The sequence below is a fragment of the Indicator indicator genome, chromosome 1 (genome assembly GCF_027791375.1).
Source record: "Indicator indicator isolate 239-I01 chromosome 1, UM_Iind_1.1, whole genome shotgun sequence".
In the NCBI taxonomy this organism is placed as follows: Eukaryota; Metazoa; Chordata; class Aves; order Piciformes; family Indicatoridae; genus Indicator; species Indicator indicator.
In genome coordinates, this window is record NC_072010.1 from 29270900 (window position 1) to 29297836 (window position 26937).

The 26937-nt window shown below is 41.3% G+C and overlaps 1 protein-coding gene across 1 annotated transcript in view; it reads right to left on the bottom strand.

Annotated features, from left to right (window-relative positions):
* Nucleotides 1-26937, bottom strand: part of WDFY2 (WD repeat and FYVE domain containing 2) — a 62879-nt gene that overhangs the window by 13190 nt on the left and 22752 nt on the right. Inside the window, exons 2-4 of the mRNA XM_054384686.1 lie at nucleotides 16579-16646; nucleotides 11542-11615; nucleotides 2793-2847 (exon numbers count right to left, since the gene is read on the bottom strand). Coding sequence (XP_054240661.1) covers nucleotides 2793-2847; nucleotides 11542-11615; nucleotides 16579-16646 — 197 coding nt within the window. The remainder of the gene's footprint in view (nucleotides 1-2792; nucleotides 2848-11541; nucleotides 11616-16578; nucleotides 16647-26937) is intronic.

Consider the following 26937-nt stretch of genomic DNA (forward strand, 5'->3'; position numbering starts at 1 on the left):
TAAGCTCTTTTAAACAGATCCTCTTTTCTTTCCATCCTCTAGGTTTCTTTTCTGTGAAGAAATTCAGTGGCCCCATGAGTGACTGATGCTTGTGTTTACCTATCTGTTGGTCTCCTTGGAAGAATCAGCACTAGCTGGTGGAGTGTTGCACTGCAGAAAGGGCCACGATGGGATACATACTGCTACAAGCACCTGATGGGCTCATACGTGTCCCAGGAGCTTGTGTACACCAGCTGGGCTACAGAGTGATACATGTACTTCCATGGGACATGCAAAGCTAGAATCAGGCTGTCCAAGGCCCATTCAGGGACGTTTTCTCAGCACCTGGCAATGGATAGTGCTAGTACCAGCTTCCCATGGTTTGAACGGGCCATAGGAATAGGTAGAACCATTCAACTCTCCTCAATCTTCTATTTCTTCCTAAAACTTCTAGACAGCAAAGTACAAAGGTACAAACCTTTTGCTAGATGTACTACTGCTTGTGGAAGATGAGGCAGCTCTCCCTGGCAGGTAAGGAACAGACATTAAACAAATATGTACATGCCAAGAGGTGGAAGGGGTAGCGCTGCTTATCCTCCTTTTTCTAAAACCAAACTTCTGCCCACATGGCTGGCAATGTGCAGCAAGCAGAACACTAACCCTAACATGTCTTTAACCTTTGCACAGAGGGAAATACTACACAAATATTATACTGACACCTCCACACATATGAATTTGGGCAATGCCAGAAGCCTGAAATCACCACACTTACTTTAAATTCCCCAAATCAGGTCACCTGTACACTGCCATTATTTTTCAAATTAGGGAAATACAGTTTTCATCAGCTTAAACAAGGAAAATATCAAACATCAAACCCTGGAAGTGAGGGAGGAAAATGGAGCAGGGGCTCCACTCTGTGACCTTCAGGGACACAGCATCAGCAAGCATTGCACCTGCTAGCTTAAGCACCTGAAGACAAGACACTACCTGCTGTCAGTGATCACCCTGGTTTGGGCTAAAACTGAAACGGTGCGTATTCTGGGCACAAGTATTGCTTCTATTGCCCTAAAGTAAGTACACAGTTTTCAGGTAAGATCTCCTAACACATCATCAGAGAGTCCTTGCACAAAATGACCAGAACTGATCAAAAACCTTCCCATGCTGAAAGAGGCAGTCTAGGAAGGAGATGACTAGCTGAGAGTCTAGTCGATTATGCCACTTCTGAGCTTATGTTAATGTACTCTCCTTAAAGGAGTCATAAGAGTCTTTGTCTGTCCAGCATTTGGCAGGTATCATCTGATCTCTTAGGGTTCTCCATGGCATTTCCCTATCCAAAGGCCTCTTCCAATGGTCTGCAGAAGCAACTCCTCTGGCACACTGTAGCAGATGGCCATGAGAACAGCCTTCATTTGTCTTCATTTTAATTTTATAAGGGGTTCTTCCCAGGCCTTTAGAGAGCTGTCACAAGTTCAGTTGGCTATTCTGCCATACTGCCAAGATATACATTCCCACCTCCCAAAATTTTCAATCTTTTCCCTCAAGAGCTTGACAAGAAAGATGGTCTCTGTTTTTCTACATGTGCAAAAGAAAGGACTTCAGCTCATCATTCCTGGGCTGTGATTAGTCTGCAAGATTGAATCCAAGCATGCAAATGGGTGAGCTCATAATAAAGGGACTACAGAACAGTCAGTAGGACTCTTCAGTAGAGCAATCCTTAAATATGTAACCTAGTTGTGTCAGACTTTGTTGATTGTGGAGCAATTACAAATTCAGATACTAAAAACTTCTACAGTCAGACTGCAGAAATCTTATTTGAAATTCAGATACATATTTTATCATTATTGGATGTTTTTCTTTGTTTGTACAAGCTAAGGAGAAAAGGCATTCATGAAAGAGCTGAAGTAAAACAAAAGTCGATGCGTGTTAGCTGTGCTCTGCAAAAATCAAAATCCCCTTTGTATTTTAAAAATCTAAGTGTTACAAAGTGATCCCCAGAGCATCTGTTTAGATATTAACATTTCCCTCTTAACTTTTTAAAGGTATAAACCACAAAATATATGATTAAATACATATTTTTAAATGTATGTGAAAAATCTCAAGCCAGCACGTCAGAAACCTCTATACAGAAACACAATCCTTAGCATATGATACTATACAACATCAGACCACCTCATAGTTTAACAGTAAAAGCGACATAAGAATAAATTGTGACATGTGTTTGTTACTTTTATGGAAATACATGTCCCAAACAGAGAGTTCTTCAGAGGTTTGACAAGGATAAATAGATAGGTTTCTTGCAATATTGCATTAGTGAATATTAGAATTTAATTAGAAAAGATATGAATTAGCATTTCTTGACCTTTTACTAGAACAGGTATTCACTGATAATCTTGACATTACAAGTTGACAGTTACTGAAATATAACCAGACTAAGTCCAAAAGCTACAGTCCTAAATGCCTCAACCCTAAAAGATGGGTTAGTTTCCAAAGTAGTTTCATTAGATATCCTGAATTACTAAAGATCAAAAACACATACTCCTCTTTCCCAAATGTAGTCTGGACTGGGGACAGCTTGCTGTTTAGAATGGTATTCCAGAGAATATTTGAAACAACTTAGCTCTTTAAAGTCTTGTAATCTCAGAATAAAGATCATTATTGATCCATTGATAAAACCACAATTTAAATTAGTTTGTTTGTTTTTTAATGAATCACTGTAAAGTAAACTTGTCTCCATTCACTCTTCTTAATATTAAAAATAAAACAACAAAGGTTAATAGCAATAGAAACCAATTAACATTGATCACAAGTCTTACCCTGGTAACTTTTCACTAGTGTCATCTTGTTGTAATCTTCTGATAAAATGAATTCCTGAGAGAGAGGAAAGAAAAAAAAAAACAAAACAACAAAAGTGCTTAGAGATGTAAAGTGTTTTGAGAGTGTTTTAATCTGAATTTAATGAAAAGCAATTCAAGAAAAGCAACAAATAGCCCTGTCTATACTTTTGCTAATTTACAATACCTCCATCTAAAAAAATATTTCACTTTTTCAAGCTGCCTAAGAAACAACATCACCAGTGCTTCCAAACAGAATAGTGGAGATAAAGGAGTTACTGCTATAAAAGAAGTTCAAGAAGCTGACAGAAACGGCTGGGTATGAGCCAAGGTATCACAAAATCAGAGATCTGAGATCTGGCATGGAGCAAGCACCTGTTGCTCAGGACTACCTGGGCAGAAGCCTTCATGTGTCCATAACTGTATGTGTACACCTGTGCATATGTGTATGCACATGTCCATGCATGTGCATATACAACACCCCAAGGTGAACACTTCTGAAGCTCTATATAAATATATAAAAGCCCCTTAAAGTTCCCAGAATCACTGAATATTTTGAGTTGGAAGGAACCCTTGAAGGTCATTGTAGTCCAACTCCTCTACAGTGAGTAGGCACACCTTCAACTAGATCAGGTTGCTCAGAGCACTGTCCAACCTGACCTTCAATGTCTCCCAGGATGGGGCATCTACCACCTCTCTGGGCAACCTGTGCCAGTGTTTCAGCACCCTCACTGTAAAAATGTTCTCCTTATATCTAGTCTAGACCTCTCTGTTCAGTTTAATGACATTATTCCCTTGTCCTGTTGCAACAGACCCTGCTAAAAAGACTGTCCCCATCTTACAGCCCTCCTTTAAGTACTGAAAGGTCACAATAATATCTCCCCAAAAGCTGATCAGTCCAAACTAGGTAACAACATTTCATGATGGGAATGGATTTCAGATTTCTGTTCAAAAACCTCTCAGTGCTTCAGACCAATAGAAAGCCAGATTTCTGCACACACACACCCCCCACACCTTGACTTCATCCTGCTCTTGGCTCATATTTACTGTGCTGCCTCAGGAGCAGACTCTCCTGGTTTGCTACTGCTTCATTATGGCTAATAATGTGTGTGGGATGGAGGGTGGCTTAGGACCGGCTGTGGCTGCCTGGGGAGAAATGTGAGGTGTGACCCAGAGGTGCTCACTCCTGTGGACAGGGAAGGGCACACCTCTGGAGGCTGGCTCTGCACTGCTGCTGCCTTTGTGCTGCTGTTTAACCCCCCATGAGGCTTTGGCATGAGGAAGTGATGAAAACCGCAGCTGAGAATCTGCATGGCAGTCATGACTCCTGGAAAAACCCTATGTGGTTAAACTGACTGAGCACCTGGGTGCCCCTGCTGCTCGCTTTGAAGGGGAGAGTTGCGCAAAGCTGGGGAAACAGTGGCCACAACAAAACTCCTGCAACATCTCTCTGGAGAAAACACCCAAGTGAAGGGTAGGCACCACTGCATGAATTAGCTGTCAGGTATTGGCATATGTACACTGTGCACTCAGAGAAACACAAAGGAAAAACCAGGGGTGTAAAAACACTTCACATAAATAATTTATAGCAAACTACGCAGAAACTTCCTGAGCTAATTTACCTAGGGGGCAGAAGCAAAACCTAATCAATCTAATCTAAAATAGGGTGAAAAAATTAAAAGAAACATTACAAACACGAGATAAGCTAAATTGTAAAGCATATAGTTGTGAAATGGTCATGTATAAGTACTGCCAAAAGCACTGTGCAACAGCAGATAAGACTGGCCTTCAGGAGCCTACAAACTCTAGTTAAGGCAAACAAAACTTCTAGTGCAAAAGAAGCACCAAAAAGCTGGTATTTACCCACAGGTTCCAAACTGGAATTGGGAAAAACAACAACAACAACAACAACAACAACAAAAACCCCGAACAATTAATTCTATTCTCTGTGGGGACACTTTGGTATTCTGCACACCTTTCCAGCATCAGGACTACCCTAACACATCATATCTACTGCTTGGCACCAAGGTGAAGAGGCTACAATACTCATCTGTGGAGTATCTACAGATCCCAGTTTCCAAAAAAACAACTATGAGTGATTTAGCAAGGGGGCTGGGGTAGATGAGCTCCAGACACCCCTTCCAACCCCTACCATTCTGTGATTTGAAGCAGATATGTACTTTGCTGTTTCTAGGTTTCTGCTCATAAATTAGCTATAAAAATGTTCTCTTGAATTGCTCTGATTCATCTTCCATTCCTTAATCTGTTCCACCTCCCATTAGCTTTCCCCTGGTAGCTGAGGACTGCAGTGGAGAGTGTTATTTAAACAGCAGTCAGAAATCAATTAAGCCAGCTGGATTTCTATACCAGGGTCACCTTAACTCTACAAACCACAGAACATTAAAAATCTGCTATACCTCCCTAGCTACTTACAGGGAAAGTGATTTTCATTAACCACTGCCTGAAGAATAGTAAGCCACCACATGAACACCTTATTCCAAAGCCTGCTTGAAGCAAGACCCTTTGTACAGATGCTGACTTTGTGCCTTTCTTACCTAAAGAGAAATGGCTTCAATCACTGCAACACAGTGGTGGGAGAATATGTCTGCCTTTCCCACCAATTTTGGTGTTCCCAGCTTTGACTGGTGGCACACAGATGCTGGTGACCTCAGGCGAGATGAACAAGATTTGCATTCTCATTTTGATTTGCATTTTTCCCTTGATAAACTTGACATGGCCATTCTGTTCCATAATCCAAGATGTCACAGATTCCCAGATTGCATCAGGTTGGAAGAGACCCTCAAAGATCATCTTGTACAATCTCCCTGTAGTGAGCAGGGACACCTCCAGGTAGATCAGGCTGCCCTGGACCACACTGAATCTGATCTTGAATGTCTCCAGGGATGAAACCTCAACCACATCCCTGGGCAACCTGTTCCAGTATTTTACCATCTTCATTCTGAAGAACTTTTTCCTCATGTCTAGCCTAAATCTACCATATTCCAGTCTCAAACCATTGCCTCTTGTCCTATTGCTACAAGACCTTCTAAACAGTCCTTCCCCTGTCTTCCTTCAGATACTGATATGTAGCTATAAGGTCTCCTCAGAGTCTCTTTTTCTCCAGGCTGAACAGCCTCAATTCTTACAGCCCATCTTCACAGGAGAGGTTTTCCAGCCTTCTGATCATCTTTGTCCCACAGTTTCAGTGGAAAACTGAAAACGTTTTTTAGTTTCTCCCTCAGAATAAAGTGAATCCAACACACAACTGCAGCTGGTAAGGTTTACTCAAGCATTGATTAGCTCTGTGTGCTTTAATACTAACCTGAGCTATGTACTATTACTACACTGCTCCATCCAAAGAGATTATTAAATAGAGTACAGAATAAACACAGTACCAATTAACCTGAAGACTGGATATATATTTTTCTTCCTTTTTTTTTCCCCCCTGAAGACTTCTTGCTTCTAATTTTATCTTTTGCAAGCATACAATAATTTGGATGAATTTTCTTGGTTTTCATATTGTAATCTTTCTCCAGGTCTTTTACTCCCTGCTTCTCTTTACATTGTGTCACATGTTCTTCCGCTGCACTCAGTCCCCTCTCCCTCTGAAGGCCAAACGTACCAGTTGCGTCAACAGACAGGTATTTTATCACAGGGCACCTTGCTCAAGAAATTCATGCCCTATTGCACATACATTGTGTCATCTGCACCACAAAAACACTGACTACATCTCCTTAACATTGTACCAGCAGAAACTGGTTTTTCATCCTTCCATACAGAGATGTATTGCTCCTCTCAGAGCTGCTGGCGCTCAGTTCTCATTATGCAGCTTTTTGTTTCTTCTTAATGAGCTAGAAAACCCAGGGTCATCTACACAGCCTCAGTCAGTGGTTGTTAACGGAACAGAGAAAGATTTCCAAGACCTGTGCAAGCCCTTTTGCACAGAAGGGGCTGGGAGGGATCAGAGCACTCAAGATGGCAAACCCAAAACTTTTCCTTGCAGGGATTAAAGAAGATTTCTCTTTGCTCTTCAGAGGAATTTTTTGATCTACTTCACTAGCTTTTCTCCCATACTGAAAATGCAAGTGATCAGTCTTGGCTGTTTCAGGTAAGTTTGTTATCACAACAATGACCTGATACCATGATAGCCTTCACAAAGCAGAACTCTGGAGCTTCTGAAAAGACTATCCCACCTAGTGTCCCCTGTTGTACAAAGACTCTCAACTATACTCTTATGGAGCACAGCTCCCTCACACTGAAACATATACACCCATCACACAGTTCTCCTGAGCCCACCACTTCTGTAAATCCTCATGACAATCATAGAATGGTTTGAGTTGGAAAGGACCTTTAAATGTCATCAAGTCCAATTGAAGGGGGCTTCAATGAGCAAGCAATGTCTGTAACTAGATAAGGTTGCTCAGAATCCCATCCAACCTGATCTTCAATGTCTTCAATCTACCACCTCTCTAGGCAACCTGTGCCAGTGTTTTGCCACCTTGACTATAAAACACTGCAGGCTTATATCTAGTCTCAATCTCCCCTCTTTAAGTTCAAAACCATTACTCCTTGCGCTAGCTCAACAGGCCCTGCTAAAGACTGTCTTCATCTTTCTTACAGGCCATCTTTAAGTACTGAATGGCCACAATAAGATCTCCACAAAGCCTTCTCTTCTCCAGGATGAAAAAGTCCAATGCTCTCAGCCTTCTTTCATAGTAGAGGTGCTCCATTCCTCTGATCAGTTTTGTGGCCCTCCTTTGGACCCACTCCAACAGGTTCACGTCCTTCTTGCGCTGAAGTCTCCAGTGCTGGACACAATATCCCAGCTGAGGTCTTACCATGGTGGAGTAGAAGGGCAAAATGGCCTGCTGGTCTGGAAATATTATCAGCAGCTTATTTCAGATGACTCTCATTAAGACAAACAAAAATTATACTCAGATGTGTTCCATTTCACACTCCTTGGCCATGGGGCTGGCTAACATGACCCAGGATCTAAGGAAGACCACAGAATCATAAAATCATAGAATGGTTTGGGTTGTAAGGGACCCCTGAAGGTCACCTAGTCCAACCCCATCTGCAGTAAAGTAGGAGCATTCTCAGCTAGATCAGTTTGCCCAGAGCCTTGTCGAGCCTCACCTTGAATATCTCCATGGGGCCTCAACTACCTCCATGGGCAGCCTGTCCCCTCATGCCTCTCCAGAGCTGCAGGTGGACACCAGAGGTATAATGATGCTACTGATGTAGCACTAGAGACCTCTGCTTAGGCAACAAATTTTTGAGAGTTAATAATCTTTATATGTTAGTTCTGTGTTACCCACTCATAACCTAGTTTACACTCCAGGAAATTTACAGTCTGTACTGATGGCATTTTGACAGCACACTGTGGATCACCTTAAACACTTGACTTCATCCTGCTAACACAAGTGACTGACAGTATTCTCATGATTACCAGAGAACAAACCTGCTTCAGAAATGGAAGACTTAAATCTATTGTCAGATCCTATACCTGTTGTAAAGAAAGACCTATAAAATGATTACAGTGTTTTCACTTTATAATGTATGAAAGATGGGAAAGGACAGAAACTATTGTGTAGAGTTCTTAAAGGAAAAAAGAGTAAACTTCACACAGGGGAAGAGGGCATATCAGCAGATAGAGCCTGACTCAGTCTCAGGTATTCAAAATGTTGTTTATGGCCAAACCTGTAAACACCTATAAGATCAGATCATGTGGAAGAGGAATTTGTCTTAAGTACCATCTCCAAGGATGGATTCTGAAAGAGTTATTCTGGTGTCCTGTTGTCATTGTGGCCAAGCTCAAAGTGTGCAACAGCTTTGTCTGTGCACAAGCATGATCAGCAAAAAAGAGAATTAAATTCAGGTTCAGCTGCCTAAAAAATAAATCCCTCATTTAAACCTCCACAGCAAAGAGGAGAGATTTATGTCATTCTGAAACATTTTCTAGGGTAAGTAACATGGATGTCTCCAAAGGCAATTAACCTCTCTTCTACTGGCTGCAAAACCTATGATTAACTTGATCTAGGAAGCTAACTTTCAGACAGGTGAAATTAGGTAAGGAGTCTCATCTTTGCTGTGCAGGTCTGATGGCTATTGCAAGTAACAGATGTTTTCCCTGCTTCCTCTTGTGGTATCTTGAGACTTGTGCCTATTAAGGCATGATTTTTTTCCACTTCAGAATAAGGAGTTCACAACCATGATAGAGTCTTTTGGCTTTCAAAAGGGACCTCGGGCAGTCCCTAAAACATAAAGTAACAGAGATGCCATTTCTTCACAAAAAAAACCAGTTACAAAGTGTAAAAAGAAAAAAAAAAATCACAGAAACTTTTTTCTTTTAATGTAGGGTCCATTGCTGTTCAAGCAAGATAGTAAGCAGTCTTTCAATTCAAGAGAATGGTCTACTGAGCTGCACAAATGTTTGTGCAATATTCCTCTTGAGAAATTACCGAAGGTTGAAAATAATATCCTCCTCTCTGTAGAAGCAAAACCCCCTGCTGTTTGTCGAGGAAAGATGGCTACGCAAGCTCAGTTCATGGTGACTTTGCTGGAACATCTTTCTGTGACAGTAGCATTGCTGCTCACCATTCTGAGAATGCACCACACACATTTCCGAGGTGCTAGGCCTATAACCAAAATCCAGAGAGTTTCCAAAAAATTCAGATTAAAAAAAAAAAAAAGGCAGTTCCACTTTTTAATCCCCACCTATGTCTGAAAGTAAATGCAGTACTTCCTTGCACTCTCATGAATGTATCGACCTGCAGCCCTTATCAAGAGTCCTTTCCTTCTGTATAGCAAAGTGCAGATGCAAAATGATTCTCAGCTTTTTCTTTTGGTCCTACACCCAGCATACACAATGGTGCTGGGCCTTCCCAGAAGTGCTAACATAGAATAGCTGACTAATTCCCAAATATTTCACGCTGCTCCAGTAAATTGCTTGTACTTTCCCTTTGAGTGCCACATAATTAAAAGGGCACTAAGGTCACCTTGTTGCAGTAGGTGATCTTACTTTGTGGTCAGTGTGCCCTGGTGGCATGCTTCTGTGCTAAACTAATCTTCATAACTGTGCCCAGCAAGGAAAATTGATTCTTTCCTCCAAAGGATGGCTGTAAGCCGATTTCAAGTACCTGGGGATTTTTCTCTAATGCCTCAATATTCCTGGGACTTGAATACTGGGCTGCCCTCACCTTTCTTTCATTCCCACTTCCACAACTTCTTGAAACCCATTACAGTTTTGGCTTCTTTTACAAGCCTTAAGTTTGCTAAAGAGGGAAATACTTCATTGCTTGTAGGAGCCTGTGGAGCGCATTTTCTGCACAACCCTCCACCACACAACTGCCTGCAGCTACAGGAGAATAAATCAAGCAACACTGATAAACCCTTCCCCCCTTCCACGTACTTATGTCCAGAAGACTGGGGGGAAAAAAGCCCAACTTAGCAACAGATAGAATCTGCCTTAGACACTGGCAAAATATACTTCTAAGTATCGAAAGTCACATGTTGGATTACCACTTGCATATCTCATTTACCATCTTTAGCTTCAGCTTAAAATATTTGACTCCATTCAGACTCAAGCACCCTGACTCTTCAAGAGGAAATGCCCTGAAGACAAAGGACACATCCTTCCCATCATGCCAGTGTATTTAAAGGCCTTATTTACAGTTGCTTTCACATTTCTCAAAGGCCTGGTGAGGAAAAAAAGTGCCTAGTAGGGCTGGCGAATTACAGCTATTTCAGAGAGTGGGAAAGAGGGAATTTCAGGGGTGCACTGAATTCTCTGTCTATTGACCCATCTCCTAGATGCAAAAGGTGAAATCTCCAGGCACCAAAAAGCCTCTTCCACTAGCCATTAATAGCTTTATAGGTCAAAATCTCCACATCTTTGATACTGCCCATAGGCAACAGTTAAAAGGGTCCCATGTACCACCTTGGCTTTAGTGCATCCTTTAAACACTCATTCAGTTATAAAGCCCACAAGGCAGAGACAGCAACAGTTAGACTCTGAAATGATGGCAAAACTATCTTAAACTGCAAGAGGAGCCCACTGCTGAGGCAGAGGTGAAAAATGCCCCTCTGACCCATGATCTTTCCACAAAGTGATATAGCTTTTTGCTTGTCATCCCACAAGAAAAATCCAATTAATAAGGTCAAATGCTACCCTCTGTCTCATACATAAGAAAAGACAAACTCTTGTTTTAATACCCTTTTGCCTTTCCACATACACATATGTCAGATATTAATAAACCAAATCTTTCAGCAACAGCTCTGTCAGTTAAGAGCAAATGCTCTGAAGGAAGTGAGAGGAGAGCAAAATCTGAATCCTGAAGTTTAGAAAAGCAGCTAGACAAAGAACAGAAATCGACCTTCAGCCTCTCAGAAGATGATTTTTCCCTTCCTAATGGCTGCTTTCAGAAAACTTTGGTATGGTACGATTTCAAGGCACTCTAATAAAACAACAGCTGCTTTTCTACATTGTTATTTTTTAACAGATAAGCAAATCAAGACAGTTTATTCAGTTGCCTAATCAATATTGTAAATCCCACTCAATCCCTATGCGACAGTTGAAATGGAATCTGTCATTTTCTACACTACAGCTTCAGTTTCACTGGCAGCAAAAAAAATCTCTCTTCCAAACACCAGCAAAAATGTCCTCACTACAACATCACACATACTTCTCAAAAGGGAAGCATTTCAACTAGAAATCTTTGGATGTACTTACTGAGATTGTACCATTGTCTAGACCTATGGACAGCCTTCTGGTTTCCGGGTTAAAAGACATGCATGAACATGGAGCTGAAAAAAATGAACATGTTGATGAAGTTAACAAAACTGCGATTCTCATTTTCTTGAAGTTCTGGAAAGCCTAAAACTAGCTAAAATGCTACATGATGCTCCTCAGCATTTCCCCCTTTCTGATAGGTAAGCATTAAAAATAAAATTTAAAAAGGTGTTCTTACAATTCATTCAACCCTATCCTATGAGGATACGGTACAATGGCTATCTCTTGCTTCAGCTCCCTCCTCTTTTCTTACTAGTTATCTGAAAATAGGCATGTCATACGAGAGCAGTGGTGGTGTTTTGATATACAAGGGATCTGCCATTTCAGTGTAAAACTGAGAGATTGGTTAGCTGAACAATTTAGTTTTTTACGTTTGCCTGAACTTTACTGACAATAAGAGAAAACACTGTTTTGTCAGAGGCTTGCATCCTATACAGGCAGTAAAAAAGTTAACCTGTAGGAATCAACATATCAGCCAATATTAAGGACTGTAAGTCCCATTGTCCCCTTACTCCATTTTCACCACAGACAATGCTATGACAGTATCACACACTATCGCCAAAATATAAGATTGTGTCCAAAACACCCATCTTTTTATTATTTCAATATTACTCTAACAAACAGCAGAATATACTTTAGAATTGCAAACAAGTAAGCCATGTTATGCTTCCTCAAGTATCTGGAAGGGTTCACAACAAAGTAAAACCATAATTTTCTTGCAAGAATTCTAGAGCTGTGCTTGGTTTAACTGAGAAACTGTGAAGATGCATTCAGAGGCAGGGATTGGTTTTACTGCTCAATACAGCAGCATGCAGCTGGGAGTCCTGCTGTCCCAACAGAAACCTTCAGGAATTGTTCTTCAATGCCAATTGCTTACTGCAGCTAGGGTCAGGCATTCTTGCTGCTTCAATAGCAATAAGAACATTTAAAAAACCATGTGATAAACATAGAGTCAGATGTGCCTTTAGTTCTGCTTTTCCCCCTCCTCTTGGTTTCTACTCTCCATTGTGATTGCTCACAGTGTTTCTGTGAGTAACAAGCTTGGAGTCCTCTCTTTTGCAGTACTGTGCATCTGGTATATTCTCAATACATGTGATGTCTCACCTAGGATTAAACAGCCCCATAGCTCAGCAAATGTTCCTTGATCATTTAGTTGGCAGCAAAGCTTTACAGAGGAGAATCTGTGCTGAATGTTTAACAAAACTTGTTCTACCCTTCAGTACCGACACCCTCTTGAAATATTTTCTAAAGGAAAATATTTTCTAAATCACAAGCAGAAAGCCTACCAGTGTCACATCCAGGCAGGCACTTTGATTTATTTATTTCCTGGAAGAGCTGTCTGAATTAAAGGCTTCATACCAAGGAAACTGACAGGAAACATTTAATTTAAGTTTACAGTGACATTTTGTCCTTCCCAAACCTCTTCCTGAAAAAAGGCAAACTCAATTGCCCCCATGGATGGTAGTGCATTCCTACTATATACTGAGGCTTCTAGGGTTGTAGAAGAATGAGACAGTTGTAGGAAAAACAGTCAAAAAAAAAAAAAATCCCAGTTCTAAGCAGAATAAATATCAAATCCCTTTAAAGGCCCTTAATGCTATAATTACACATATGAACTTTCAAACTTTGGACACTGTGCATCCATTGAAAAAGCTACCAGTAACTCTGAAGGCAATAAACAGCTTTCAGAGAAAAAGGTCTGAGATAAATCAGCTATTTGGGGTATGCTTTTCCTAAATAGTTTAAAACACTTCAGAAGGTACAACCAACTGCTTGACAAGGGCTGATTACAAAAAAAGTCACTTCTAAATTCCAGACCTGTGTGTACACAGTCATAGCAGTGTAAATACACTTCTTTTGCCATAATATTTTTTCCTAAGGGAAATCTTCAGTAACACACGCTCTTGGAAAAACCAGTATGTCAGTACTAAAATGACATCCACACTAGCTCCACTAATGTAGTTAAAGTGATGGCAGTTGCAACAGGACTGCAGCTCCTTACACTTTAGTGAAAATAGGATTACTTTCAGATACTTCAGCACTTGGGCTCATTAAGAAGAGTGGAAGGGGGAGAAAAAAAAAAGAAGGAAAAGAAAGAAAAAAAAATATCAACCCCAAAATAACATAAACCCTAAGCTTTCAAGATGCTTAAGATTCTTTTAAAATAACAGCCAGGGAAAAGAACAGCAATCTGAAGGTCCTCTACTTCAGTTCCTAGCTATGATTTGGATTTCAGACTGGAAAAAATTGATCTGAACAACTACAGAAGACAGACAGTGTACTTTTGATGTGGAAGTCTGGCTGTAGTCTTTATCCTAAATACAGGGCAAATACACACTGATTTTAACCTTTGGAAAATGCAATATGGAGAAAAATCCCAGTTACATACTTGATGCTCTCAATGGCATGTCCCCTCAATCAGAGGCTGACAGAAGAGAAATACAAACTTTGTTATCTGCAGTTTCAGAAGATCTGCAGTTTCAGAGGTCCCCCTTTGAACTACCTAAAAGTGGCATAGTTTAAGAGCAAGGGAGCCATGTTTTCTTTGGCAGGATTTTTACCCTCCTGTTCAAAGCAGTGTTACCTATGAAAACCATCATAAGACAGTGTATTATCTGCCTCAAAGACTGGATACTCCACTGTTCTTCACTACAATAAAACCTTTACTCTGTTCCAGATCTGTGAGAGGTTTTGGTTTGATTGAGTTTGGGTGGGTTTGGGTGGCTCTTTTGTCTTCTCCTGTACAGACACTGCCCAAAAGTCACACAATCTAACCATGTTTATATATCTTCAATCTGTGTTACATGTGTGTAACCAGGGGTACCCTCTAAATCATGAGAAGAGTTAAAACAGTTGTCAGAAGTCTCTTGCTATTACAGTTAAGAAAATGCTGTCATGAAGGAGATGTGCTAGCCAGGTTTCCAGCTCATCTAATTTGCTTTGCTGATGATATGGCAGCCTGTGTAACACCTGCAGCTCACTCTTTTACATGAGCTAGAGGAGATGATTTAAAAAAAAAAAAACAACATGGCCACCAGAATTTTCCAACCACAGAAACATCCATAGGCAGGCTGTAGAACTTCGTAATTGGGGAAATCCCACCTCTAAACAGCAACAAGTGTCCCTGCTCAGAAGAGATCTCCAATCTTGATCTTTTTTTCCCAGGTATTTAATGGGTTTCATGTTCAGAATGTACTGATGGCCTCGTTTGGCTTGATGTGCTTGATCAAAGTACATGTCTGACTCAGCTCAACTCCTTATCCTCCTGATCTCCCAAACTCAGCTATTTAGGCTACTGGATATCAAATCATAAAATGGTGTTGGTTATGCACCACAGTAACAAAAATCATGAGTCATGCTAAGTGGACCAGCCACTCACAGCTTGCCAAACATCACAAAGGCACCATTGTGCTTACTACGTTTTCACACAGAGAACCTCTTGGCAATCATTTCCAGTCAAGATTTGTGCAGGTGTTGACTCAGAACCCTTCCTGTGGTTTCCAAGCTTAAAGTCATGGGTGATAGCATAATTGTCATTGCTCCAGTCACCAATTACAACTGACTATTCCTGAAACTGGTGAATAACACAGCATAACTGTAATAATTCATGGCTCAAAAGCTTACCAGCCTTCCAAATAAAGGAGCAGTATCAGGTGTTCAAATTTATGGAGCAGCTTTAAAATAGTCCCCTTTGAGTGGATCTGGATCTACTCCATCATTTCCAGTGAAGCTGTTATTACTGGCAATAATGCAGCCTTCCTAAGACCAGAGAAAGACCTAACGAGATTTTTAAATGCAGATGTATGCAAAAACACCACATGGAAAAAGAGAAGTATCAATGCCAAACTGCTAAAATAGCCATTTCACAACTGTTTGCGTAGGGAAAGCAAGCCTCTTAGGACAGGGCAAGGGAACTCAGGCCACTGACAGTGATTGTGACAGAGGTCCACAGACTGCCACATCACTAGCTGGTTTCCAATACCATTAAGTGCAAAATCTTGAGCAGAATGCACCTTGCAGGCTTGGCATTCTTATGAGCTAGTCCAGCAACAAGGGAAAAAGAGAGATCTTTCTCTCTACCAAATGAACACTTTCTTAGAGCAGTCAGTCAAACACCATGGCCACTCTAGGGTCCCAAGTTGATGTTGTTGTGGTATTAAAATTTGTCTCTCTTAAATATTTTAAGTATCATGGAGACAGATGTGTGGATTTAGGGTGAGCTTCATAAGCTTTCCAAAGATAGGTTAACCCAGCACATCTGAAGCTGATTGAGGAGCACCAGCATACTCCTGCTGCTGGTGACCTGCTGAGTTATTGACCTACGTTCAATACCGGACTTAGGACAAACAGCTAGGGCTGTGATTTATTCAGCTGTCTCTTGGAAAAATAATCATTGATTTGCAGTTTCTTTTAAAGCATGAACACTCTCTTTGGGAGAACAGATCATACTGGAGGGATCCATCAGGGAGATTTGGTTTTCCACATTTAATTGCAGGGCTAAAATGATTCTGCTTCTTCAGTGGAAGAGCTGCCTTCCCTGTCTAGTATCTGCTCTATCATATTAGCTGCTGCAGGATATTAAATTCTTACCAAATAAAACCATTTACCATTGCACTCTAATGGACTGAGTACATACAGTGGGAAGAGTAGAGTGATTTACACTGGAGACTTACAAAGCTTTATGGACTCCATTAGTGTCAGAATGCAAGACTACATTTTGAGCTCCCACATTTTTAATCTGTCTCTGCATTAACTGCTCATACTTACTCAACCTTTGTATCCTTTTGCTGCTGTAAACCCTGAAGCCTCTCAGAAGCACTAGCATGCAACTCGGTAAAGCTTCACAGAAACCAAGACTATCATTCAAGAATAATACTTAATGCAGAGTGTTAAGCTTGCAAATGGTCACAAACACAAAGCTTCAGAAAAGCTGTTTCGCAAATACACAGTAAATAGAGAACACCTCTGTATACTTACATGGCATTGCATGGTATATGCTGGGCCAATACTGCCCACTGTCTCTCTTCAGCCAGACACGAACTGTTCTACAAAAGAAAAAACACAACACACACATCAGGAAGAGTGAAAAAGTAATCATGAATGAAAACAAAGGGGTGCCAAACATGCAAGACCTTCTTCAAAACAAAATTGTTTTGCAAACCCCTGCAGCAGCCTTATACATCAACCTTATCATCTGTAAGGTGATGAGGGTAGCCTACTCCTTGGTTCCATGTAGTACTCAACATCCCAGTGAAACATATCACAACAGTATTTGCAAACTTCTGTGGGTTTTTTTCTGTCGTTGTTGTTCTTTGCCTTTTCAACAGGCTGGAATATGACTGTTAACACTTAACACCTCACACAAGGACCTGAGACATCCTAGGTAGCCCAGCAAACCACTCCTATATCAGCCCATCCAGACCTCTACAGAGCCTTCCCCATTCTCACAAGGTAGGCCTTGGTCCATCTGTAGCTGTTATTCTATTGTTCTGCTTCAGGAAATCCTCTAAGCAAAGGAATGAAATGCTGAGGTTTTCAGCTTCTCTTTACTAAGATTATGACCATTTGTGCCAACAATAACCTCTTCAGCTTCAGGACCTTCCCTTCTCCCCAGTGCACTCAGTGTGCTATCAGATACACACTGAACAGCAGGCTGAGAAAATCAAACTTTTGTCCTTCTCTGAAGAGGATTATCAAGGTGGCAGGCAGCCTTGCAGTCCTCCTCTGTTTGGAGTTGCTGTTCCCAAAGAGAGGCATATAGAACCATGCAGTGCTCTAGGCTCCTCAGAAAAACATCAGTAGTCTCCTCTCTGCTAGAAGACCTTTCCAATGCATCAGCAGATTAGTTGTGTTTTCTCATAACTGTGTCATACTGGCAGCTCCCTGCCACTCAATCCATGACCTTCCCACACTTGAGACACCTGTTGCTTGTTTGCTGAGCAGAGAATCTGGACTGATGTACCATCTGGGTCATTTAAATATGTATTATTTCAGTCCTCACTGTCATTTGCTTGTTTGATCCAATCTCTGAAGCTTCTTTCTAATTTAAGCTGTCTCTAAACTTTAGTTCATCAGCTAATTTCATCAAAACGCACTTAGTTAAAGCAGCAGGCAACCAGTAATCTGCTTACTCTTGCATAACCCAGTCATCTCAGTTAAAGCCAACTGTTACTTGTCTTGATGTTTCTCAAATACTGATCATCTCCACTTCTAACTATCAAACTCTCCATATAATACTGTATTCCCTGATTTACACCAAACGTATTAACCTCCTCTGGAAAATGTAGTTATCCAAGACAGCATTGTGTTAGTGCAGCACAATAGATTTTAACCCATCATCTACTTCTATTTAGTCTTTTCCACCAAAGTTACTATGCAATAGTAGATACAAGAGGGATCTAAAAAGCTGTTGTTAAACATAAGGCTTGTTTTCTTGCAGCAAATCTGTAACTTGTACTTGATAGTAATAAGGGAAAAAAAAAAACCACAAACAAGAATGGCTCTTTCCAGTTCATTAAAATGTGGAAGCATAGCTTATGGAGAAGACTACATGTTCATTCCTACTCGTACTTCATTTTCATGGAAAAGTAGATTTCAGCCCTTTTTAGCAAGTAAAAGTGGAGAGCAATGCATTAACATAACAGAACATAAGAATATCAATTGATCTAAGACATCACATACACCAACAAAACCTGAACAGAAAGGCCATGCAATAAAGCAGCTCGAGAATTAGTTATCTACCCTGCAAATTTCTAGCTAAAGGCTGCACCATTGTGTTCCTGGATTGCATATATCCATATGCCAGGCTAACACCCATCTTTGATGGGGGTTGAAAAGAACCCAGCCCCCAGGTGGACAAAAGAAAACTTGATCCAGGTGGGCAGGGAAAGACTTGGTTTTCCCCTTCCCAGGAGGAGGGGTTCCCCCTGGGTCAAAGGTGGTGTATTTCACTCCCCCTTCCTGTCCAGCAAGACTATTTAAGGAGGGACACATCTGAGCTCTTGCTCTTTACCTTGCATCACCTGCTCAAGAGGTCATCTGCTGCTGCTTTCTGCATCAACCACGTGGTCAGGCCTTTCCTCTCCATGCTGCATCCATGCTTTCTAAATAACTGAATCTATTTGCATCAAGGGAATCCAATGCCAGCTGGGTCTGGTTCTGTATATTTTCCTATCTAACCTATACCTTTGTAACCTCCCCTGTTACTGCTATATAAATATTTTGTTAAAAAATTACTTTCTTTACTTCCAAACCGATTCTGGACCTTTTTTTTTTTTTTTTTGGTGATTTTTTCCTCTCCTTCCTCTTGCCTAATTTGCTTTACCTTACCAGGAAAAGGGAGAGGAGGGAGGGAATCTAAATCTGTTTCCCTTTGGGCTTTTCTTTCTTTTTGGACTCCAGGTAAAACCCAAACCAGCACAATCCAGCATCAGTGTAATAATGGTTTAGCGTAAGGGCCAACCTGCCTGCTCCCTCAATATGAAAGTGAAAAGGAAAATTTCAGGGTTGAGATAAAGAGCTAAGACAAGAGTTTAATATTACATACGATATCATAATGACAATGCATAATTAGATTATTAGCTAAGGTAATTAATCTAATAATACAACGCACGATTACTTTAGCTTAGCCTATTTGCAGAAGCAGTGCAGTGAAATACACAGGAAAAAAACACAGCATAAAACAGAAAAACCCAGCAGCTACCCCACTTCCACATGCCTCACTGCCATCCTTGTGGAAAAGAGCCAATACCCAAGAAGCCAGAACCCAGATGCAGCAACTGGAACAAGAAGCCTCCCATGTTGCAATCTGAACTTCAAGACCCATAATACTTTCCTCCAGTTAGCACTTTCTTTGATTGAAGCTGGCATGACTGCAGCATGGCATGAATAACAGCAGCAGATTCAACTCAATCCATGACAATCAGGTTTCTGCTTATCCTGCCCTGCATCCAAATTAGTTTTTCAGCAAATAATTCAGAGACCTGTGTATTTGGGCACCACACAAGCTGCATAATTTTAGAACTGTCTCATGTGTACACTTCGATACAGTATGGAAGTATTCAAGGTCAGGTTGGACAGGGCCTTGAGCAACCTGGTCTAGTGGAAGCTGTTCCTGCCCTTGGCAGGGAGGTTGGAACTAGAGGATCTTCAAGGTCCCTTCCAACCCAAACCATTCTATGATTCTGTGATTCTGTGTTACTCTAAAAACTAAAATTTCACTGAGCCAACAAGTCCCAAGGTTAGAAAGCTCTCACAAATTATTTAAAACATACAAATTCAGTATAATTACCGTCTACATCTAATGACCTTCTTGCAATGAACACAGCAGCAGCTCTTCAGCAGATCTAAAGTATAACCCCCAATAGTTTTCCAGAGACAATTCATTCATCTGACTGCAGCATTATCAGATTCTTGAAAGCAAGAGGGCCAGATTGTTCTGTCATTTCTCACTGTGGTTAACTGTGTGTGTTGTCAAAGTGGCACTCTGCATCCAGACCTAAGCACACAGGGCTGAGAAGACAGACACAGCCATGAGGCTGTGTATCAGGTTTAGGACAGGGTCCATAACATTTAGGTCCATCCAAAAGGGTCCACTTTTGGTAAGAGGTTGGTGACTGTAATTCTGGAAGCAGATCAGCCACACCATTTCTGAAACAGATGAGCTCTTATTAATGTGTTTAATTTTGACAAGTGAAGCTATCATGAGAATGAATGGGATGAATCACAAGGAGTTGAAATAACTCAATATTTCAAACAGCCTTAACGAGTGCACCAATATCCTGTGAGAGACCTGTCTGTCTTTATCATCCCATCCACATATGCAGTACTCCTGGTTTCAGAACCTCACAGACTTCAACAAGATTGCTCTTCTCTTCACTTTAAGGCTCTGGCAGAGAATAAATCTTGCACCACATCTTGCAGATAATTCAGCTCATTAAAGAGGATGATGTCCAAGAAAAAAGTCTTTCAAAAGCTGAAGGAAATAAACATCAATTTTATTTGCAAAAATAGCAATAATTTGGAGGCTTTGGGGGAAAAAAATAAAGTTTTGAAGAATGGGCTGTATTTCAGCATTCTTTTAGAGAGGTTCTCTGTTAGCATCTATTACATAAAGGGCATTTCTATAAGATATATCATCTTCATTGTAACCCTCATGGTTTCAATGTAAGTCCCAATAGGATGCTCCCATGAGTGTTGAGAGAGAGTTGGCTGTTGCTGTACCACTCTCCATCATTTCTGAAAGATCATGGAGAACAGGAGAGGTGCCTGAGAGCTGGAGAAAAGCCAACTCCAAGTCTTCAAAAAGGGCAAGAAAAAAAGACCCAGGAAATTACAGACCAGTCAGCCTCATCTCCATCCCTGGAAAGGTGACGGAGCAACTCATTCCAGAATTCACCTCTAAAAACATAGAAGAAAACAATGTTATCAGGAGCAGCCAACATGGATTTACCAAGGGGAAATCATGTTTGACTAATCTGATAGCCTTCATTTGGAGGTGGTGTTTGGGGATATGGTTTAGGGGTGAACCTTAAGAGTAGGGTTATTGGTTAAACTTGGTGATCCTGAGGGTCTTTTCCAACCTGAATGTTTCTGTGATTCTACAAAGGTGTGATTGAGTGGGTGCATGAATGGAGAGCAGTGGATGTTGTCTACCTTGACTGCAGCAAGGCTTTTGACACTGTCTCCCATAACATCCTCGTAGGTAAGCTCAGGAAGTGTGGGTTACAAGATTGTACCATGAGATGGCTAAACAATAGAGCTCAGACAGTTGTGATCAGCAGTGCAGAGTTGGAGGCCTGTAACTAGCAGTGTTCTCCAGGGGTCAGTACTGGGTCCAGCCTTATTCAACACTTTCATCAATGACCTGGATGAAGGAACAGAGTGTACCTTCAGCAACTTCACAGATGATACAAAACTGGAAGAACTGGCTGATACAGTGGAAGGCTGTGCTGCACTTAGTGAGGTCTGGACAGACTGGAGAGCTGGGCAAAGGGGAATCTGTGCCTGGAGAGGAACACCACCATGCAGCAGTAAAGATTAGGAGTTGACCTGATGGAAAGCAGCTCTTTCTTTCTCCATGGAGAAGGACCTTGGAGTCCTGGTGGACAATAAATTATCCACAGGTCAACAATGTGCCCTTGTGGCCACAAAGGCCAATGATATCCCACTGTTGTATTTGAAACACCACTGTTATTGCTGGCAACTCAGCAACCCTCATGCACAAAGCTCAGAAGCACCAGAAAAACATCAATCACTGCAGGAAGACAAACCAAATAATGGCACAACACTGGGAACACACCAGAAAACATATGGAGGCAGCTGGATCTGGCAGCAGTAGCCCAGGTACCAACTGTGTGGAGGGAGGAGTCTGGAGAGTCCTTAAATGTTCAAATGCACTCTTAATCCCACCCAGGGATACAAAATGCCACTGCTTTCGTTTCATACATGCCCAGGCTAACAGAGAACATTTTAGATGAGGTTCATCACTGCAGCAATCAACATAATAATGATCTATTCAATACTTCTCAGACATGGGCTTCTCCCCATGTCCAGACTTTTCTGCTGACACACAATGATGCCAGATGCAAAATTCACAATATGGTCATCCACCTGATGCTGAACAGGGGCCTCTGCAGCAACTCTGTAGTCTGGTGCAGAGCAGGGTAAGGGAGAAATGCACAGAAGGATTTATTCATGGACTTTTTTTGATCAGCAGCTGGTGTCAATGAATCTGATTTTTTTTTTGTTACCTTTAACGATTCTCCTCATTAAATCTAAACAATTTTATTTGCTGTCCATCATAATTCTCCCTTGCAAATGTCTCCTGCCTCATCTGTTCTCAGAGTTTCTAGTGTAATTTCTTGTCATGCACCTCAGTAGGATGCTGAATCCTACAAAAAAAAAATTGAAGAATATATCACAGTATCACCATATATCAGAGGTGGGAAGGGACCTCAAGAGACCATCAGGTCTAACGCCCCCTGCCAAAGCAGGATCACTTAGGGTAGTCTGCACAGGAATGCATCCAGGTGGGTTTTGAAAGTCTCCAGAGAAGGAGACTCCACAACTTCCCTGGGCAGCCTGTTCCAGTGCTCTGTCACCCTCACTGTAAAGAAGTTTCTCCTCAAGTTGAGGTGAAATCTTCTATGTTCAAGTTTGAACCCATTGTTCCTTGTCTTATCACTGTGAACCACTGTTAAGAGCCTGGCCCCCTCCACTTGACACCCACCTCTCAGATATTTATAGACACTGATCAGTTCCCCTTTCAGTCTTCTCTTCTCCAGACTAAATAGCCCCAGGGATCTCAGTCTCTCTTCATAGGGAAGATGCTCAAGTCCCCTAATCATCCTCATGGCTTATAATATATGTGGCTTATTTGGGATATATGTGGCCTATTTATATTGTATATATAGTTTATTTGTATGTTATATAAAACTTTGGAGCCAACATCTTCAGAGAAGACAGGAGATGAGCTACTACAGTGCTATCTAAACTAAGCTCCAAGGATAATGATCTCACAAAGCACTTCACTAGTTCCTTTCTGCTTAGGAAGAATGGAGTAGAAAGGTTTTGGAATGAAGCTCAGTTCAAAAGTATGCTAGGGAAGAAACTACCAACTTGAAGTACTGTGTATTTATCAACTATCTTCAGAAAAGAAAAGTTGCACAAAACAATACACCAAGCAAGCAGGCAGATGAACTGAAAGGTGGGAATTTTTTTTTCCACACAAAGCTTACACAACATCCTAACTCAAACCATGATTTATAAGATACTTCTCCATTTAATTCATGTTGCCTTAAATTAAACTCAAATGCATTCTGCATAATAGGGAAAACATCAATGTTTTGGTAGGACATATAGAATCACAGGCTCATTTTGGTTGGAAAAGGCCTTTACGATCATCAAGTCCAAACATTATCCAACTCTACCAAGTGTAGTGCTAAGCACCACATATCTGTACATCTGTATCTCTATCTATACATACAATACACACAGCTATAGAATTGCATAGGTTTGTCAGGGAAAAATTGTTACAAACATCAGTGGTACTTAGACCTGAGAAAGTATAGAAGCCACTTCATTTAACACAGTTTTGATTTACGTAGGGTTTTTGGATATTTTTGTGGGAGGTGACTAGAAAACAAAGATTCATAGGCAATGGTCTCAGGAGAAATGCGTTTTTATGACTCAAAACCAAACCCAAACAAACAAACAAAATCATAGCAACATGACTGTTTTACTTCTCAGCTGTGAAACAGTTTCCACCTATTTTTCAGTTTTCTGGACAATGAGCAATGCAGTTCAGTGATTTTTCCAGTTACCCGAGCACATATGCCTGGAAGCAGTGCATGCTCTGCTGTTCAGGCACTGCAACAAAATCAGATTCCAACCATTTTCTGCTGCAGAAACTTCAGGCAGGAAAAGTGAGACCAAAAAAAATAACAAGAAGTCACAACCCAAGAAAATATTGTGTTACCTTGAGGTTACTAGCATAAGGTTCAGGAACACAACCTGCCTCAGGTCTTCAACATCTCCACTGTTTATCATGTGCCAAATAAAGCAGTGCCATGACTACACCATATTCCAGCATAAATGCTGTAGGGAAGTTAATTTTATCTGCAAATTCAGGTAAATGCAGAGCTAGAGTTCTCAGTAAGCATTGACCAACAGCTCTGGAAACTATTAAACAAGTATTACATCACACTAATATTTTTGTCAAACAGTTTCTGAATTAACTCCTTCCTTCAGACCTATGCATCAGACTTCCTTACAGAGCTTTAGGGTAATAAAATGATCTTCATCCCTCCATCTTACAGAATCACAGAATGTCAGGGGCTGGAAGGGACCTCGAGAGATCATCTAGTCTAAATCCCCTACCAAAGCAGGATCACCAGGTCACACAGGAACTCATCCAGGTGGGTCTTGAATATCTCCAGAGAGGGAGGCTCCACAACCGCCCTGGGCAGCCTGCTCCAGTGTTCTGTCACCCTCATAGTGAAATAATTCTTCCTCCTGTTTCCATGAAGCTTCCTATACCTCAACTTCCACGCATTGCCCCCTGTCCTGTCATTGGTCATTGCCAAGCAGAGCCTGACTCCATCCTCTTGGCACTCACCCTTTACGTAATTATAAACATTGATGAGGTCACCCCTTAGCCTCCTCTTCTCCAAGCTGAAGAGCCCCAGCTCCCTCAGTCTCTCCTCGTAAGAGAGATGTTCCACTCCCTTAATCATTTCTGTGGCTCTGCGCTGGACTCCATCAAGCAGTTCCCTGTCCTTGAACTGAGGAACCCAGAGCTGGACACAATATTCCAGATGTGGCCTTACCAGGGCCGAGTAGAGAGGGAAGAGAACCTCTCTCAACCTACTGTCCACACCCCTTCTAATACAACCCAGGACACCATTGGCCTTCTTGGGCATAAGAGCACACTTCTGGCTCATGGTCAACCTTCCATCCATTAGGACCCCCAGGTCCTTTTCCCCTTCACTGCTCTCCAGCAGGTCAGTCCCCAACCTATACTGGTACATGGGGTTGTTCTTTCCGAGGTGCAAGACTCTACACTTGCCTTTGTTGAACTCCATTGAATTTCTCCCTGCCCAATTCTCCAGCCTGTCCAAGTCCTGCTGAATGGCAGCACAACCCTTTGGTGTGTCAGCCACTCCACCCAGTTTGGTGTCGGCAGCAAACTTGCTGACAGTGCTCTCTGTGCCCTCATCCAGATCATTGATGAATATACTGAACAGCACTGGTCCCAGCACTGACCCCTGAGGGACTTCACTAGTTACAGGCCTCCAACTAGACTCTGTCACATTGACCACAACTCTCTGACTTCTTTCCTTCAACCAGTTCTCAATCCACGTCACTACCTGATCATCCAGATCACACTGCCTCAGCTTATCTGCAAGGATGTTGTGGGAGACAGCATCAAATACCTTACCAAAATCAAGATAAACCACATCCACTGCTCTACCATCATCTGTCCACCTGGTTATGTCCTTGTGAAAGGCTATCAGGTTGGTCAGGCATGACTTCCCCTTGGTAAAACCATACTGACTGCTCCTAATGACCCTCTTGTCCTTGATATGCCTAAGGACAGTGCCAAGGATAAGTTGCTCCATCACCTTTCCAGGGATGGAGGTGAGGCTGACCGGTCTGTAGTTACCCAGGTCCTCCTTCTTCCCCTTTTTGAAGGCTGGAGTGATATTTACCCACAGACCTCCCCCACCCACACCTTATCAAGTGACTTCCCTTCCAGAACAGATGCAGCTTTGGTGCTTTTTGTACTGATCAATTCCCGTTTGCATTTGGGAAGCATAAACACACAACCTTTTGAAGGTAATCACATTGGATGATTTAATTACTGCAATCCAATTACTTTCATCTCCTTTCCACATTCAAATGTTTCAGTAATGGATGTTATTAGGAAGATTCTTATTAAATTAAAATACAGGCCTGCTATGCAATAAGTGTCTCAGTAGAATTATACTAAAAATATCCAGTAGATCCATGATTTGCAAGAAAGCAACCCTCCGCCTCCCCTCTGAATTGTCCACATTGCAAAGGTGAATAACAAGAACCTACCAGGTCACTGGCCTGTTTCCAGCTGCCCAGAAGGAACATCTGCCTAGCAGAACACAACACTTCCCCACCACTCCCCCACCTCAAGCTGCTATAGGCTATCAGCTACATTGATGGTAATTTTTAAGTTATGCATTCTTCATTCTGAATTAATTACTTGACAGATAATAAAGTAAGCATATGCTTATGGATTTATGAAGTGAAAGCTGAACATTTTCAGTATACATACCCAGAGCACGGCATGGCTAAAAAAATATATTAATATTTAGGTAAATATACAAGAAAAAAGAAGATATTTAATCCCAAGAACTAAATTATGTCCCTAGACAGAATTAACTAAAACCAAATGCTAGTATGCTGCAGTAGAAACCAAATGCTAGTATGCTGCAGTAGAAAGAATTTCCACAGTTTTACTCCTCTTCCCCATTCTGCTCTGAAATGATACCATGGCATCAGTAAGAAAACAGTACAGCACCTGGGAGGAAAGATGAATGCAGAATAAAAAAAACTTTACAAGTAATAAAGGGATATGGAGGAACATGAGAGATCCTGGCTCAAACAACTGTACCCTTAGGCTTCAATTTATTTTTCATATAAATGTTTTCCTCGGTTAACTATCCAGTGCAGCACCTAGTAAATTATGCCTTTACTACACATTTTCACATCCATAGGATGATACTATCTCTCAGCATATTAATTTCTGGATGCAAGTCATTTGCATCATCTGTCACAAAAGGCTATATTAAATCATTAACT